Consider the following 15,965-nt stretch of genomic DNA (forward strand, 5'->3'; position numbering starts at 1 on the left):
CCCCCCCCTCCTCCATGCGCCCATTTTTCGAACTTCCGTTTCACTGTACTATACACACGAGGAGATCGGCGTGCAAATGTTCCGTCGAAGAAGACAGGAAGCCCGTACGTACGTGCTGGGAGTGCGTGAGCCAACGAACCGACGCCGACACGACGATCGTCCCCATAGTACGAAGCGCTTTCCGTGCTTCGGCTATTAAAAACTCGGTATGGTCTCGCCTTATCTCGCCGTCAAGATCGACGAAGCCTGCCTGGGCCGCCACGCAGAGCGCCATGTATCGCGGTTTCGATCTGTTCCCTCGCAGGGAACATCGTTGTTGCAATGGTTCGGGAGGACCTCGCGCATCGTCGAAAGGGGCCCACCTGGCACGCGTAGGGCCCCATCTGCGGCGGTCGATTCATTCCGTGAGAACACCACGGTGCCTACCTGCTCCGGACAAAAGAGGCCAAGAGCCCGGTGTCCGCGTGCGAAAAATATATTCACGCGTCGATGAATTTTGGCGGTGGCGAAACGACCGTGTCTTCGAGCCGATCGGATCGATCGAACGATCGATCTTTAAAGGCCCACTGGCTTCGGTAACGGCGCAATCCGAACGGAGAACACGGCTCGATACAAATCGAGAAGCGGTGAGTAAGATGCCGATTGAACGCGGCAGATGGGCAGACGTTAAGTACTTTAAAAGATTATTTGATTGATCGATAACGATGGAGGATAATCTAAAGAGTTAATGCACGAAGGAAAGAGGCAAAATGAAGATAATAAAGAAACGAACAGTTTCGTTTCATTCAAATAAATTTGCGATGACGAACGCTTTTATCCCCCGAAGTTATCGAAGTAATAAAACAAAATAAAACTAAATAAATCCGGATAAAAAATACTGAAATAAAAATGCGTTTCAGTAATAACTGTCCATAGCTTCAAAGTAGCATATAAAATTAATTTTATAGAATTAAAGGTTTCAAAGTGGAGTTAATAAGATTAATATCATCAAAGTAGGTCTTCATTAGCTGTACTGAGAAAAATTTCTGGTCGAAAATGGACAAACCAGAAGATTCTGACCATATCAATTGGAGTTCCGATTGTTCAGATGTCCGTCATATTTGGTTATATCGACTAGAATTCTGTGATTGATATCATTCATTATTATCAACTAGAAAATTTTTCGATACGTGTCCGTATATTGCTCTGTAAGTGTCAGAGTCTCGTAAAAATTTGAACACATTTATAGCTTCAATGTTGATTAAAATAAAATTATAGAAATAGAGGTTTAAAAAGCAATTAAATATTTACAATATTATTAAAGTAGGTTCTTCATAATTTGTAGAACACTTAAGAAGGTGCAAGCTATCCTTAAAAATGTCAAAATAATATAAAAATCTCAATTCGGGCCATATTTGTGAAATTTTAATAGCTCGGGAATCTGTAGACAAAAGTGAGTTTTTTACCGGTAGCTTACCTTACCACAGAAGTTGTTTAGATGGAGGAAAAGTCACGCGCGACGAGAAAAACCTTACGAAACATCCGCCGTAAACAACCGTGCGCGCTGTTTCCTACGAACTTTTACTGCACGCGGGATTTCTTATCGGCGCAGATAAAATCGAGGAACTTTACAGGCTCCGGAGAAGGGGACCCCATCGTTCTTTACACGTCGTAATACCCGAAGGCACCGAACGCCTGAAAAATCTCATACGCTGGCGTTGGCGCTGGCGAGAGCGAGAGCTTCTCGTTTACGTCCGCCGATATATGTCCGCGGTCGAGGTGAACGGCGCGTCGTCCTCGTTTCCTCGGTATCTCCTGGCTTCGTCGTCAACAGTATATCGTGTGCATAGCTCCATCGCGGTGCTGAAGGAGATCTCGCCCGAGGCGATCGTAGTCGCATTGTACTTTATATTCATGCAAAAACGTCGAAATAACTTCCAGGCGCGGCGCACTCACTTCGCAGACCAAAAGCCAGGGCAGGAACGTTTGATCCTCCATCGAGACCGGGGAAACGCAGCGCGCGCGTGCGATCGTCTCCGTGGTATATTTTCAGCCGGTTCTACCGCGCTTCTTGGCGTTCCTGTTTGCGAGATGACTACGCGTAAAGGAACCGTAGCCGCGTTACATAGCCACCGCTCTGTGCGCGGACGATGAAACGATCAAAGAGCAAAGGGAAGGTGTATTTCGGTGTTTGGTCGAGCGAGCGGAGCTGACGTCGAGCTTTCCATCCCTGTCGCTCTGGAGTACCGTCGCGATGCCATTGAAAGGAGAGTCACAGACATTGCCAAACGTGGATCGGGAAAACTCTTTAGCCACGATCAGATCTTTTGATTCGCTCCATGGTGAAGGTTGTAAAGACCTTTTGTATCCGGATGCCTGGAATCGTGACATCGTTGCTCACCTCGCTCGATTCCTTCCTTCTGCCTCGCGCGAGAAGTAGTCTCGAGAGGAGTTCGTGGATACCGCGACGCTTGATTTTACGGGTTGCACTCTTTTAAACTCTCTTCTCGCGACTTCCTTTGATCTCTCGAGTTATTACGCTTACTTTATGTTGGAAGTCGAAGCACGCGCCGCATCGGAGTTTACTTCGCTACACGGAGAGCGACGTTAAGCGCGAGATAGTATCCTCGATACTCACGAACAGATAATTTATGTTGTGTACCGCGATCTCCTGAGTAAAAGGTCTCACTGTGTGCATTACGATTGAAATGCCGTGTGTACAAACGCGGAGAAATAATTTTCTTTCGCAATCCGATAACGTATCGCGAAAGTGAAGAGGTCACCAACTACGTCGACGGAATATTGATATCGTAGAAAAGAAATTTTTTATTCGTCTAGATGTACAAACCAGTGGAAGTGGGATCCGTCCCGTTATAGACCATTAATAACCACTAGAAATCGATAACCACATCGACACGTCTTCGAACATCTGCAAACATCTTTCCCAACAATACAAACGCTTTTAAGCCGGTGAAACATGGTGTGCCTCGAAAGATACGACTATAAATCGAATCCTCCTGCCGCAGGTAGTCACGTATTTGTACAGGTTCCACGAAATCGCAGGTTCCCACTCTCGCGGAGTGGAATCATCTCGTTCTTAACATCGTCCCTCCCCTTTTTTCTCAAACAAGAACGATATTTATGTCTATGTGCAGAGGGGGAAAAAAAAACGTGCGGGCTGATACGATCGATCTGATAGAAATAAAAAAACCGCGATGATCTATCCTTGATTGAGGAGGATTCAGATCTGTGTGCAGATAGAACGCGTGACCGATCGAGTTCATGTGAACCTGACTAGACGCATCTGCCCGTTGGCTAAATAACAGCCGGCGAGAGGAGGACCGGTATCTGAGAGGAATCTACGTCGCCAACGAGCGAACGTCGTGGAGGGAAGACGACGTATGTAAGCACGAGGCAGGACCAAGGAAGAGGCAGCGCGCGGCAAAGGAAAAGAAAGGCGATATCCTCTACGTGCGGTCTATAAAGACGCTGCGAACCCACATCCCCGCGGCCGCTGCGCCGCGGGGGAGGTTGACATGTTTATTTCGCTCCGTAATCTTCTCGGATTACGTTACCAAGAAGCAAGAAAGAGAGAGCGAGAGAGAGAGAGAGAGAGAGAAAGAGAGACGAAAAATGAAGAGAAACGAACCGAAGAAGGAATAGTCGACCTTCGGGGCGGAGTTCTGGATAGTACCTACAGGGCTCGACGCGTGTTCCAAAGGGATTCCTTGCGGTTGTCGGTACAGCCTTGAGGAATGCTCACGTGGTTTTCGTGGATTAGTTTCGCACGTTCGTGACGTATACGATGTTCTGCGAAAACTATGTTAAATTACAACGCACATCGACGCGTTACGCGTCTTGTGGAATGTAGACTGAACAAACGGAAGCAGTGAAACAAGAGAAGTATTTCTAATACGCTTTTGTGCAATGGGAAATCGAAATTTGCATGGAAAATCGTATGTACAGTCTAATACTTAAAATTAGTACATCGCGAAATAAGAAGAAATTCGTTCATTAAAATTATCGATTATTAAGACGTTGGAATTTATATCCAACTAATCCGGTAGGATTATCTCCTTTTATTGCCAGCGAAAATTGAACTACCGGAGCGTTTGACTTTAATAAAATTTATAACCGCATCTATCCCATTCGGCCTACCTTTTTCCCACAAGCATAACATCGTTTACCTTCATCAAAATTTCTCAAATATGTGACTGTATAATAAAATATAATAAATACATACAATTCCTGACCCTTCTGAATTGAGAAAGATGAACCGCGTCAAGAACCGGTAGCTGAATCCTTTTGGCTAGGTCCAGTTTGGTAGTTGCACTACCTGTTGTCATACGATACTCGAGATGCATCGCGAAGACTCAAACCGCTCTCGTATCGTGCTCGCTTTCTACTTGCTACGAAAAAGAATCATCTTTGCTCGCTTTAGTCGTGAACGCTGACGATGCGGCTACATTGTGCCGCAAGATGTTACGGTTACAAGACTGTACGGTTTACCTGAATAAATATCACGAAAGATAGAAGGGGACGGTAGTCGGCTTTTTTGACCGGCTTTTCCAACCAAATGGAGTCCAAGCGGAGAACAAGCGGATTCGTGTCAACTACAGTGTGAAATGCCATGTGGTCGTCGCACATGGCGCAACGCCGTTGAGTGTTTTAAAACTTTGAATGGATAATATCAAGCGCGTTTATAAATTGAGTTCTCGTCCCGGAGGATTAGGACGAGCCCGAGATGGGAAATTTGTGTAGAGGGTACCGCGATACGTGGCCACATAATGCGCGTGTTGCATGAATCTTCGCCGGATTATTCCACGTCATGAATCTTCAAGAGCATCTTTCGACCTGCATATCCAGCACACAGCGGTGGTTTTATCGATTTTCAAGAACTTATTCTGTTGAAAATACGAAAATCGATGTGCACAGATTTAGTCTGGTATGAATGTAAAATAAGATATTCATAGATTGCATAAGAATTCTAATAACTATTAATTCCGGCATTCAAAAAAAGAGTTACACAGTATTGAAATTATATAGAGAGATAGCATGCTACACGTATATTTTAAAAAATACCATATATATATCTTAACCTAATTATTTCATAAAATATCGCGGTAAATGATGATTAAATTTTGTTATCTTAATTATTTCCGGAGTAAAGTTTGCACGGAACTTAAAATGACTTATACTTTTTTCCGCAACGTATTAAATTCTGCTTTATTCCATTGCGTTTACTCACGAGAAAGCTGCTGTACAACAGTACTTACAGATATGTAATCGAACATCTAGCGAAAGACCTTGACGAACGACAATGATAAACGATCCCTTAGTCGTGTTTCAACTAACCGACTCGATGGGATCGTGTAATAACTTGGTACTAACAAGCTTTGCATATACGCACGCTAAGCGTACTCACAATCATACGTTTCTACGTGAATTTTGTTGCATGATATGCACACATTGCGTGAATTTTCAGCATCTCGTTGGGAGTTTAAGTATCGATCGATAAGCGAGAATAATTCTCGCCTAACACTCGGAGTATAATGCCTCATAGATAGAGATGTTAAATAAAGACGCAAGTTAATGCGTGATGTGACTAGAATCTCATTAAAATACAATATATTTCTCAGGCAACATACAATACTTAAAAGTAAACTGTGAATCCCGTTAAATCGGCTCGTAAAATCGGCTCGGGCACAGCTTGAAACGCATCAAGTTCCTGCCAATTTTGAATCGAGCAGTATATCCTGATAATCCTGAGGAACCGTATTTCCAGTAGACCAATCGCGTTTAATAATTAATTCCAACGGTTATCGACCAGAATCCTCCGCCCCGAAGAAACAGCAGTTTCGCGTTCGAGGGAGCCATCGAACCACGGGGGAGAATTACGCCCTCTCCCCTCCCGCGTTTTGGCTTTCCTTGCGTTCCTTTCACGGTAGCAACGACTGAAAATGAAGGCGCCGCGAAGGAAATTTCGCGTGCGGGAAAGTGTCTGCCGCCGCTGGAATATTTAAATGGCAAGGGCTGCTAGCTACGTCGTAAGTGGCACTCTCGACTTTCCTAACCGTCTTTTACGCTTTCCGGTAGAAACACAACGCGACCGACGTTAAACCCGTTTCACCTCGATACTTCTTTGCCCCGTTGCAGTTGCGTGCGAGAGAGAATTTCCATTTTGTGTAAAAAGTAGTCTTCCACATAACATAGCAGTGAAATAGGTTGCTTTATCGTATTTCTCGAAATATCGCTAAACGCAGCGTGTATTTCATTTACGTTCTTTATACCAAATGCCCAAGATTTACGGCGCGTGCGATCGTACTTTGTCTACGTCTGCAAGACATTATTTTCTAGCGTTAACTGCGAGATGATAACATTGGCTGCATTCAGCAGAGAAAGCGGCTTTGCAACTATTGTAAAGTTCTTCAGTATGATTGATTTATACATTTAGATCTATAAGGAACTAAAAGCAAGAATCAATCGTATTGAAGAATTTGACAACAGTTGCAAAGCTGCTTTCTCTGTTAAACGCAGCTATTATTGTAATCAATTCCTCTCATTATTGTTTCCCATTTATGTTACAGGTGCGGGCTCGTATCAAGCCGACGAGTGGGCAGCGTCGTGTCGAGTGACGTCGAGTGACGGTATTTAAGTGTGACTCCGTGAGCAGTCTTTGCCTCCTTTACACCGTATGCGAGAGATGAACGAATGACTGGACCGCGGTGATTCGTGATACGCGATGAGGCCGAAATCTTGCTCCCTGTTCCTGTTATTTTGCGTGCTCCTGCCCGGAGTGGTTCGTCCCTTCACATCCGGCGAAGGTAAATAAAAACTTGGAGCCGAGAGTAAAAAGCTCCGTCGCCGCTAAATCGTCGTAAAGCTTCGAGCAGCAAGACGGTGTCGAGACGAGAGAGCCGAGGAAGAGAGGATCTCGTAGAAGATCGTTAAGTTCGCCATTTAACTCGTGCCGAGCCTATAATGACCTCTCATCCCTCGTGAATTCGAAGAGCCGCGCGCGGCCTGAGTACTCTCAGTTCTCACTCGAGGTACTCGCGCCAAATGCGACGTCCACTTTACGCAAGTTCTTCTGCGAGCATCCGTTTACACGAGAGACATTACTGTTATGTTGTAAATTACGTTATGTCGTTACGCGTCGTTGATGAAATCGCTGATCGCATTAATTTGTCCGAGGTTTTTACTTGCTCTTAAGACTCGTCGACATGTTTCACGCATATTCCTTCTTCTCGTGTTCGATTACGCGAAGCAATGGACAACGAATGCACCTTGCGCGTGCCGTGTTTTTAATAAAATCGTTCGCGACAGAGGCTCGCAAACGAGTCTCAGTAAATAGCATACTTGCAATGAGATGGCGGCGTGACGAGCTACTTGAAAATATCATCCGACACCGCTCTAGACCGCGATACTCGGACCGAGACGTAATACACCGTGACTCGGGTATTTCACTAACGATCGCGGGCGGGAAACAGAGGCATGCATTTTACGAGGTAGAGAGATACGGAAGGAAGATCGAGTATTGTATTGTAGCTAAAAGTATATATACACGAGCGACCGTTACGGATATGCAGGAGAGTATCCGCTGCGCGAGAAAGAGACCGAGAGACTGCTAATTATACGGCGAGGCAGCCTGACTGATTAGTCGTCGGTATAACCGACCGGTTACATTACACCAGCCTGTTTTCGATGATGGATTACGTTCCCCCGAAGCTACTTTTAAGCGACCTCCTGGACTACGTGGAAATCCCCCGTTCTTTCTTCAATCTTCTCCTTCCTCGGGGGGACATCGCGGCTAACTAATTAGCGCCCCCGACATATCATCGTCATCGTTCACGTTAACGACGGATTGTATCTACCGCGAGACACGGATACTATATAGTGCGTGTCCTATGTGCGCGCGTTAACGTAAAAAGGACGCGTGACAATCAATCTCTGTTAACTCGGGACAAAAGTATCGCGCCCGCGACGTCGCCCTAAAACAAACACGATTCAGCAATCCATCTTCCGTATTCTTCCGTCGACACATCTTTTTCACGCATTGTCCAAATTCCGTTCCTGCAAAGTAATCACGACGTCGCTTATCTTCGCGAGCGTTTGTTAGCTCGTGTACCGTGTAACCGTTTTCCCGGTAATCGGACGGTCTCATAAAACGGATGTGTATGATTTAACGCTAGGGCGAAACGAGGAGACAATTATGACCTGCTAACCATCTTCTCCTTTAAGATCTAACTATATAATCTTGGCGTGTACACGCATACACACGACCCCTGTCCTTATTATCCCGTATGAAACATGCGTTGCCCACGCGCACACATCGACGGGAACAAACGGTGCCGGCTTGAAAACATTCGTTTTCCATTCCCCTAGGTACGTGCTGTACGTACAATAGAAATCGCAGCATAGCGCGAGTATACGAACGCGCACACACACACACATACAGACCTACGTCTACCTTTACTCATTTTTCTTGCAGTGCACGGGGCAGATAAATAATTCCCATTCTGACGCGCATCCTCGTGATGGAAGCTACGGCATCTCGCCGTATTCTTCGCACGGTCACCGATGCAAGAAATCATATCTCATGTGCGTCAGTACACGTGCTCGTAAAGTGTGCTTTCCATTTCTCACGCATGTCCCTCGGATATAAGTAACAATTATCTTCAACAAGCACGTCGCGTTTTCACGAGACAATGCGGATATAGTAATGCGGTTAAAATCGCTACATGTTCCTTGCGTGAAAGCTAACGTATATATTTATCCGTTGCATCAAAGGCTTTATTGCAGGTTACGTTACTTAAATAAGATATAACGAAGCCCTATTGGTCTGAAATGCGCGGCGTAATGACACAGGCGCGACTGCACCTTTCAAGCATATGAAAAAGATTGCGATCTATTCACCAAGTCATCGCGTGTAACTCTGAGATAATTGCCGCTCTCATTATTATCATCGTTACGCGGGAAACAAGCCATAATGGCGATATACTTAGTCGCGTCAGCCGGCTGATAAATAACAATTACGGCCTCTGACCTCGTAATAATTCCAAGGAGAGTTATATGGCGCTCGTGGCGCCTATCACGAATGCACTACTCCACGGTGGTCTGTCACACTCTATACATACTCGTATAGTTCTACCTTAACTTAAGAATCATCGTCGTCGACGTCACCGTATACCGTCGTCATGCCGTCGTCATGCCGTCGTCATGCCGTCGTTGTCGTCGGGCAGAAAGTGGCGAACGCCAACAAACGGCGCCTATCCGCTCACTCACAAGTCACATCACAGGCCGCGCACGCGGCCATTGAGCCATTCTCCTACGTACGGAACTTGCCGGGTGAGAGCGGGACGTAGACGTATTATATGCAATATACGCACGCACGCACGCACGCACGCACGCACACTCGCGCGCCCATGTGAATAATTACCCTGACGATTTATCGCGACGTGATATCGCGTCATAATTTCGCTGTCTTGACTGGTCTGGCGCTGCCGCCGCGCGGCGAGAAAAATATTAGCCGCGTTAATAATTAACGGTGCGCCTGCGGAGAGGAGGTCCCGCTTCAGCGACTCCGCGTTCTCACGTTTTGGTCGCCGGTCGCCGTCGAACGCGGTAGCTCACAGGCCGCGCACACCGTTGCGCGCCGGCGACGAGTTTCCACCAAGCGAAAGCTCGCGACGTCAATTTTTCAACCGCGCTCGTTATCTCGTAACTGACACTGCCCGAATTTCACGTCGAGAAGGTATTCGGCTAGCGGGATTTTTTACGACGCGTTTCACTCGACGGATACATACCTCCATCTCGCGCGCGCGCGCGCGCGCGCACACAAATCCTGCTGCAAGCCCGGCAACTACGGCTTTCGCCTGCGTGCGAAGCTCTCCGCGCATCCGCTCTCCGTGTGCGCGAGTATTAAATTTATGAAACCGATAGCGTCGCGCGTGCCTCGGCCGAAAATTTATGTTCCGCGACGCGGGATTATGCGGAGAAATTGATCGTTAATTCGTGTACGCTCAGAGTTGCTTCGTGATTTATATCGAAGCTTAATAAGTACGATGCGCGTGAGTGTGAGGGGAAACTTGCGCGGCAGCACAATTGATTTTGTGATCGACGTTTTTACGGCCCCAATAAGGGGCGAGATACCTCGGCGAGTTTCGCCATTGTAACGGGTCAAGATATATCTTGAAAAAGAATTGTCCTATCTCACGCTGCGCGCGCTTCGAAATGAGCTTCCTTAATCGCACGGTACAGTCAATTACGCGAACCGTGATGAATCGGTGTACCAGCAATAGCAACGGAGACAGCGTTTCTAATCATACCTCACGAGATGATCACGCTATAAATCGCCGGGCGTTATATCATCGCTTTCACGATCAGATTCGTCGTTATCCACGATCACAGCGCGGCGCTTACACGTCGCGTCGGCGTCGGGAGAAGATAATAGAAGCCCGCGCGCGGGCGCGCGAATGCATCGCGGATGCTCGAAAGGATCCCGCTACTCACGCCGACCGGTCGCAACCGGCAACCATCACCCTCCCTGCTTCGATAAGTATCATAAGTAAATCGCGATTACCGTTCGCGATATAACCCGGCGTGGCGCGGCGCGGCGAGGCGATCGCAGGATCGTAGGCTCTGGACGCAATGCGGTGGGAGCCGAGATCTGGTCTCGCGAAATCGCCACGGGCAAAAATGCAAAAGCCGCGCGCGCTAGCTCGGTCGTGCAATTACCCGGTTGGTTCCACCAGACTGTCTCGCTGAACTCGGAAAGAGCGTTTCTTACGATGAGGTAGGAAAGAGAGAAGGAGAGAAGAAAAAAAAAGATTGGCGCGATCGGGAATGAGAATGAGGACGCGGAAAGAGGGAGAGTCTTTTTAATATCTCGTAGAGTCTCTCATCGGTACCCGGCCGACCAAGGAGTCGCGCGTTCCTCTCCGCTGCGACGAAAGGTCAGGTCAGCTTTAATTATCGTAAATCAAACGAGCGGGCCGCCGCGCCGCGCCGCGCCGCACCGGCCAAGGAGGCCCAGAGTTGCGCAAGCACAATTATTGTTGAAATCGGGGAGAATATCAGCGAACAGAGGGGTCTGGAGCTATACCTCGCGAATATGCGAGGGAACGGCGATCGTGAAGTATCGGCCGATCGGTTTATGTTCTTCGAAGTCGTGATCTTGCACGATGAAATTCTGGTTCTTTTCACGAGATTACAGCGCACGGCTTTTGATTATCCTCAATTAATTACAAAGTTATATAAATGATGATTGTGAAATACAAGAGTTTCGAAATTTATCTTCATTTTGGTTTAATATCCGCAATTTCTGTCTTTATTTAAGAGAAATGATAAAATGTTGAAATAGCTTTTCATGTTTAATGAGCTCGCGTGATATTATTACAGCTATATAGTTCACACTATACAAAATAAAAATCCCTGGAGATATCAGATCCAATTTATGAAACTCATCTTACCTCGGCCCTTTTGTGCTTCATCGCGCTTTTATTTCGGACAAAACGGAACGGATCGCTTCAATACAATTTCGTTGCAGAATTGTAGATCGTTACGAGGCACGCATTGATATATCGTATCGAGACTTTAGCGATGAATCCGATAATGTTACGCCGTGTACGAATTTTCATTCAGTTTTAATGGTCTGGAATTACAAAAGGATACGTGTGAGAGAGTATCAAGGAAGTGTATCGGCATGACGCATGCGATTCGACCTCTCACTGTTATCAATATATACCCTCCAAGAAGCCGCCGCAGGGGGTAACACGCGAACAGTCGTATCTGATTCTGTTATTCGCTTAATTACGCGCCTTAACGTAGCGGTGCCGCAATCGAGTCGTGTAATACGCATCATCACCCTCCATTTTCCACTCTTTGCGCCACTCTCGCCCTCGCTGCTCATGCATTTTCGAGCTCTTTAATTCATTTAGTCGCCGTCGACGCACACGCCGCGCCGCCGTGCGTGCGTTACGCTTCCGGCTATATTCGATTATTCTCTCGCAAAAATTGTAAATCCCCGGCCTTGCTACATTTCGTGTACTTTTTACGAAAAATTTAAAAAAGGAATTCAGGTGAATTAAATTGAGGGAAAATCGATCAACCGACACATCATCACGTGTATAAAGTTCAAGCTTGAAATAAGGCTGCGTGCACCCGTTCTACAAAATCTTATCAGTAACATGCGCTACTTTCACACACGTGCCAAGTGATACGCAATCTCTTGCACTAACCAGGATTAAGATGTATCGACCAATCCGGATCAGTGGGAATACTTTAATCCGTCCCATACAGTGTCATCTCGTCGCCGATCTCGTCGCCATGCCAGAGCAAAGTATCAGAATCACGATCTCTATCAACTTTTCTTTTAACGATCTCCATCTATACGTTGGACCATGTCCCACGTCGCGCGCACGCGGCCTCGTGCGACATCGATCGATAAAAGAATGGCACCGACCTACTCGTCGTCGTGTTAGTCTGAATGACGGTTCAACAAAGTCTCTCGACGAGCGTGGAACTTGACTCACATTATTTAGACCCGGAGGTCGTGATCTGTGAACGGTCTAGAATACAATGGTGACCCGACCTGGCTAGGCGCCGGGCCTCTATTGTGACGTGACGACGTAGCACATCCGCAACATTTTCGAACCGGAAACGGTCTCTCCGCCCGTCGACGATAGAACGATCGTGGAAAACGTTAATTCAATACGAGTTTTGGGTCTTATTGTCGGCTCGTACTCTCTCGAAACCCATTCGAAAATATTTGCTCTCTACCTGGGCCGTTATACTGCTGTAACGCAGTAACGCGACTTTGGGCTAATCCGATTTTAGAAACTGTCACCGAAGGGATCCCGTCTCTTCGCACCTTTCGCATGGGAAGAAGGGTAAGACATTTTATTCGATAGGATTTTACTGAAAGAGCTTCAAACGTTACACTCGCGTGCCGATTCGAATTTCGCTGTTCGCTTATTCCGCTTATTCCGCTTATTCGTATCATTCGACAGTTCCGCGCGCGCACGAAAATCGGGGAAGGTAGAAGCCGTTGGGTCAATGTTGCCGCGGCCACGAAACGACGATGGCAGCGATGGTGGTGGTAGATGTTCGGTGTGTTCGCCGGCTAAAATAACAAGGCACGTGACGTGAGAAACAAGGAACCCCTTGTATCTTCCTTAATCCGTCTCTCTTCGTTTCGTACGCGGCATCTCGTTGCGCTTGTCCGTACCCACTCCGCGTTCGCCCCTATACGAACGTACGTGGCGTCGACAACGTGGCAAGGACCTCTCGACGGTACTCTCTCGGTGCTGCTGTTGCAGGTACCTTTTGTTAATTAAGAGGCGTCATGTGTGGTCTCTCACCCCTCGTGACTCCACTGGTGAACGGACGCACCGTGAAACCGTACATGAATGCACAGTGGCTCGTGTCTCTGTCTCGTCCTGGCGCGATACGTGGCCAACCCAGGCCAACCCGCATAGTAACCACGTGGGGTTCGAGGATGCGAATACACATCGCGTATATATGTACGTGTGTACTACGTAGTCTGCCTGCCTGCCTGCCTGCCTGCCTGCCTGCTAGGCGTATCTAACGGAGACACGACTAACTAGTTCGTCCACCGTGGCTAACGAGGGAGGGAGGCCTCATGCTGGCTGGCGCCGCGCCGCGCCGCGCCGCGTCGCGACCAGGTGATTCGGCGGCGATATGAGACCGGATACATCGTTTCCATCCGGGTCCTATCGCCCATTCGATCGCACCGAATTATCGGAAACCGATGACAATTCTCCGATCGACGGACCGATGCGACAGGCGACTGCCGCGCGCGTGTCGCGTGACGTCTCTCGATTAGACTTCTCGCCCCAACACTGTCGAGCACGAATTTTTTTTTTTTTTTTTCAATACCACCGTTATTAATCGATGGATCGAGGTAAACGTGGCTTTCGGATTGCGGAACCAATTCGAAATATGTATGTACGCGTCATAATCCGGCGAGCCGTATATACGTTGCCATACGTTGCCCGACTATACGCGCGTGTAAAATGAATAATGATCGTGACGCTCTCTGCTCTCGAAGTCATCGAATATTCATTGTGCCCAAGATTCCACGCGGCCGCTCGGAATAATTATCTAGAACCGATGGTGGAACTTTTTTTTTCTCCGCCACTGACTCGGCATTACGGTGTCGCGTGACCTGACTCAATTAAGTCGTCCGTTTCGTGCTTGCATTCTCTCTCCGCGTTCTTGTTTTCGGCGTTTAAAGACCTCGGCCGGGTAGGCTGGCGAGCCGCTTCAACGTAAAGGAACTAACCGTGTCACTGGAAACCATCAAAAATACACGCGAATTGACTGAGTAACGACGATGCACGTCGTATAAGTCGTATTCGATTCGGTGCCGAAAGAGACAGAGATCGAATCGCTCAGCGCGTTCCTATCCGATGATCCGATCTGTTCGAATTATCGGGAACCAATGAAAATCCCATTCCAACTCGTTCCACTTCCGCGCATCGCGTGACGTCGCTCGATTAAATCCACGTCTTGTTATCGCGTGCACTCTTTTCCTTTGTACGTATCCAATGTGGTGGAAAGGCCGCTATCGGAACGCCGCGCCGCTAGTCGTCGTACAAATAGATCATGGCTACAAATTATACAGCGTCCGACCAATTCACAAGACGAGCGGCCATAAACGCGCTTGAGGCAACTGCAATTAGGAGAGAGAAACCCGGAATATATAGAACCGACAATTCCAATTGGGGTCTGATAGTTATTCCATCCGCGCCGATATTAAATGCCGACCCTTTGGCTTGTACGCGAGGTTACGTAATAAACAAGACGTATGTTAGGCGATACGACGACTCGCGTGATACTTTCATACATTTCGCCCTACATGCAATATCGTGCTGTACAATAAAATCCCGAACGAATGTATACGCATGTTCGAAATGGTTAACGAACTGGCCGCATGCGCCCAAACGGCTAACGAGAATTCATATGGATGAATTCGCCATCAGGAGAAACCAGGTAGAATGATTTCGATGGGTCCTATCGGCCATTCGATCTGCTCGAATTATCGGAAACCGATGAAAATCCTATTTTACTTGCGTCTCGTACAAGTGCGTCGCACGTTACCGAATTCCGGCTCTGACTCCGGCATCGCCGCCGCCGCTGCCGTTGCGTTTCTATTCAACCCTTGGCAATTGCCAGTTTCATTGTAACATCGCCGTCGTAACTCCCTTCAAGAACAGCGTCATATATTTTTTAATATATTTATTCGATTTTTTTTTTAATTCGACGATATTTGTTTCGACATGTAGGTACGAGATGGACTCAATAATCGTTGAAATGAATAAACTAAATATTATATCGTCAAAACTCGGAGAAAGAAATTATCAATTTGTCCATCACTAATTTATAAATAATAAATAAATATATTTAATTAGGGGTGGTTTATTTAGCTTCGAAACATTTAATTGAGCAATAAGGAGAAAGAATTTTTAATTAACCAATCAAAAAATGCTTCAAAGCATTTGTAGCATAAAATGGAGCCTTAGCGATGCACTATTGGTAACTGCTTCCTCTGACGATAACATGTATTACTTTATTCATAAATGCTATTCTCATATATTTTATCGTACCGAAGCGATCGACCGTAAGGTGAATATGCGCATCGGCATTGATCCCGTAATACATCGTACGCGTTTATCTCATATCGACACTGTATTGCCATTGCAATCCGACGACTGCAATATGCGAACGCGTTAGTGTTAACGCACTGCATGATTTCTTCATTTCTATATTTATGTCGCGGCAGCAGTACGCTCGATATCGGACTTTACATTGACAAATTGAGTATCGTATAAAAAAATGAAATGCAGACGAAGTTTATTACTGTGGCGTATTTTTTTTAAGCTTCTCCATATAAAAAAAAACTGTGAGAGAGAGAGAGAGAGAGAGAGAGAGAGAGAGAGAGAGAGAGAGAGAGAGAGAGAGAG

At 46.8% G+C, this 15,965-nt stretch overlaps 1 protein-coding gene across 4 annotated transcripts in view; it reads left to right on the plus strand.

Moving 5' to 3' along the window:
• LOC108763831 (netrin receptor UNC5C) overlaps positions 1-15,965 on the plus strand; it is a 34,480-nt gene that overhangs the window by 4,035 nt on the left and 14,480 nt on the right. For all 4 annotated transcript variants that reach the window (XM_018511719.1, XM_018511720.1, XM_018511721.1 and 1 more), the window contains exon 2: positions 6,567-6,803. In XM_018511719.1, coding sequence (XP_018367221.1) covers positions 6,722-6,803 — 82 coding nt within the window. In that variant the 5' untranslated portion in view covers positions 6,567-6,721. The remainder of the gene's footprint in view (positions 1-6,566; positions 6,804-15,965) is intronic.

This window comes from Trachymyrmex cornetzi, unplaced genomic scaffold, assembly GCF_001594075.2.
Source record: "Trachymyrmex cornetzi isolate Tcor2-1 unplaced genomic scaffold, Tcor1.1 scaffold385, whole genome shotgun sequence".
NCBI lineage: Eukaryota > Metazoa > Arthropoda > Insecta > Hymenoptera > Formicidae > Trachymyrmex > Trachymyrmex cornetzi.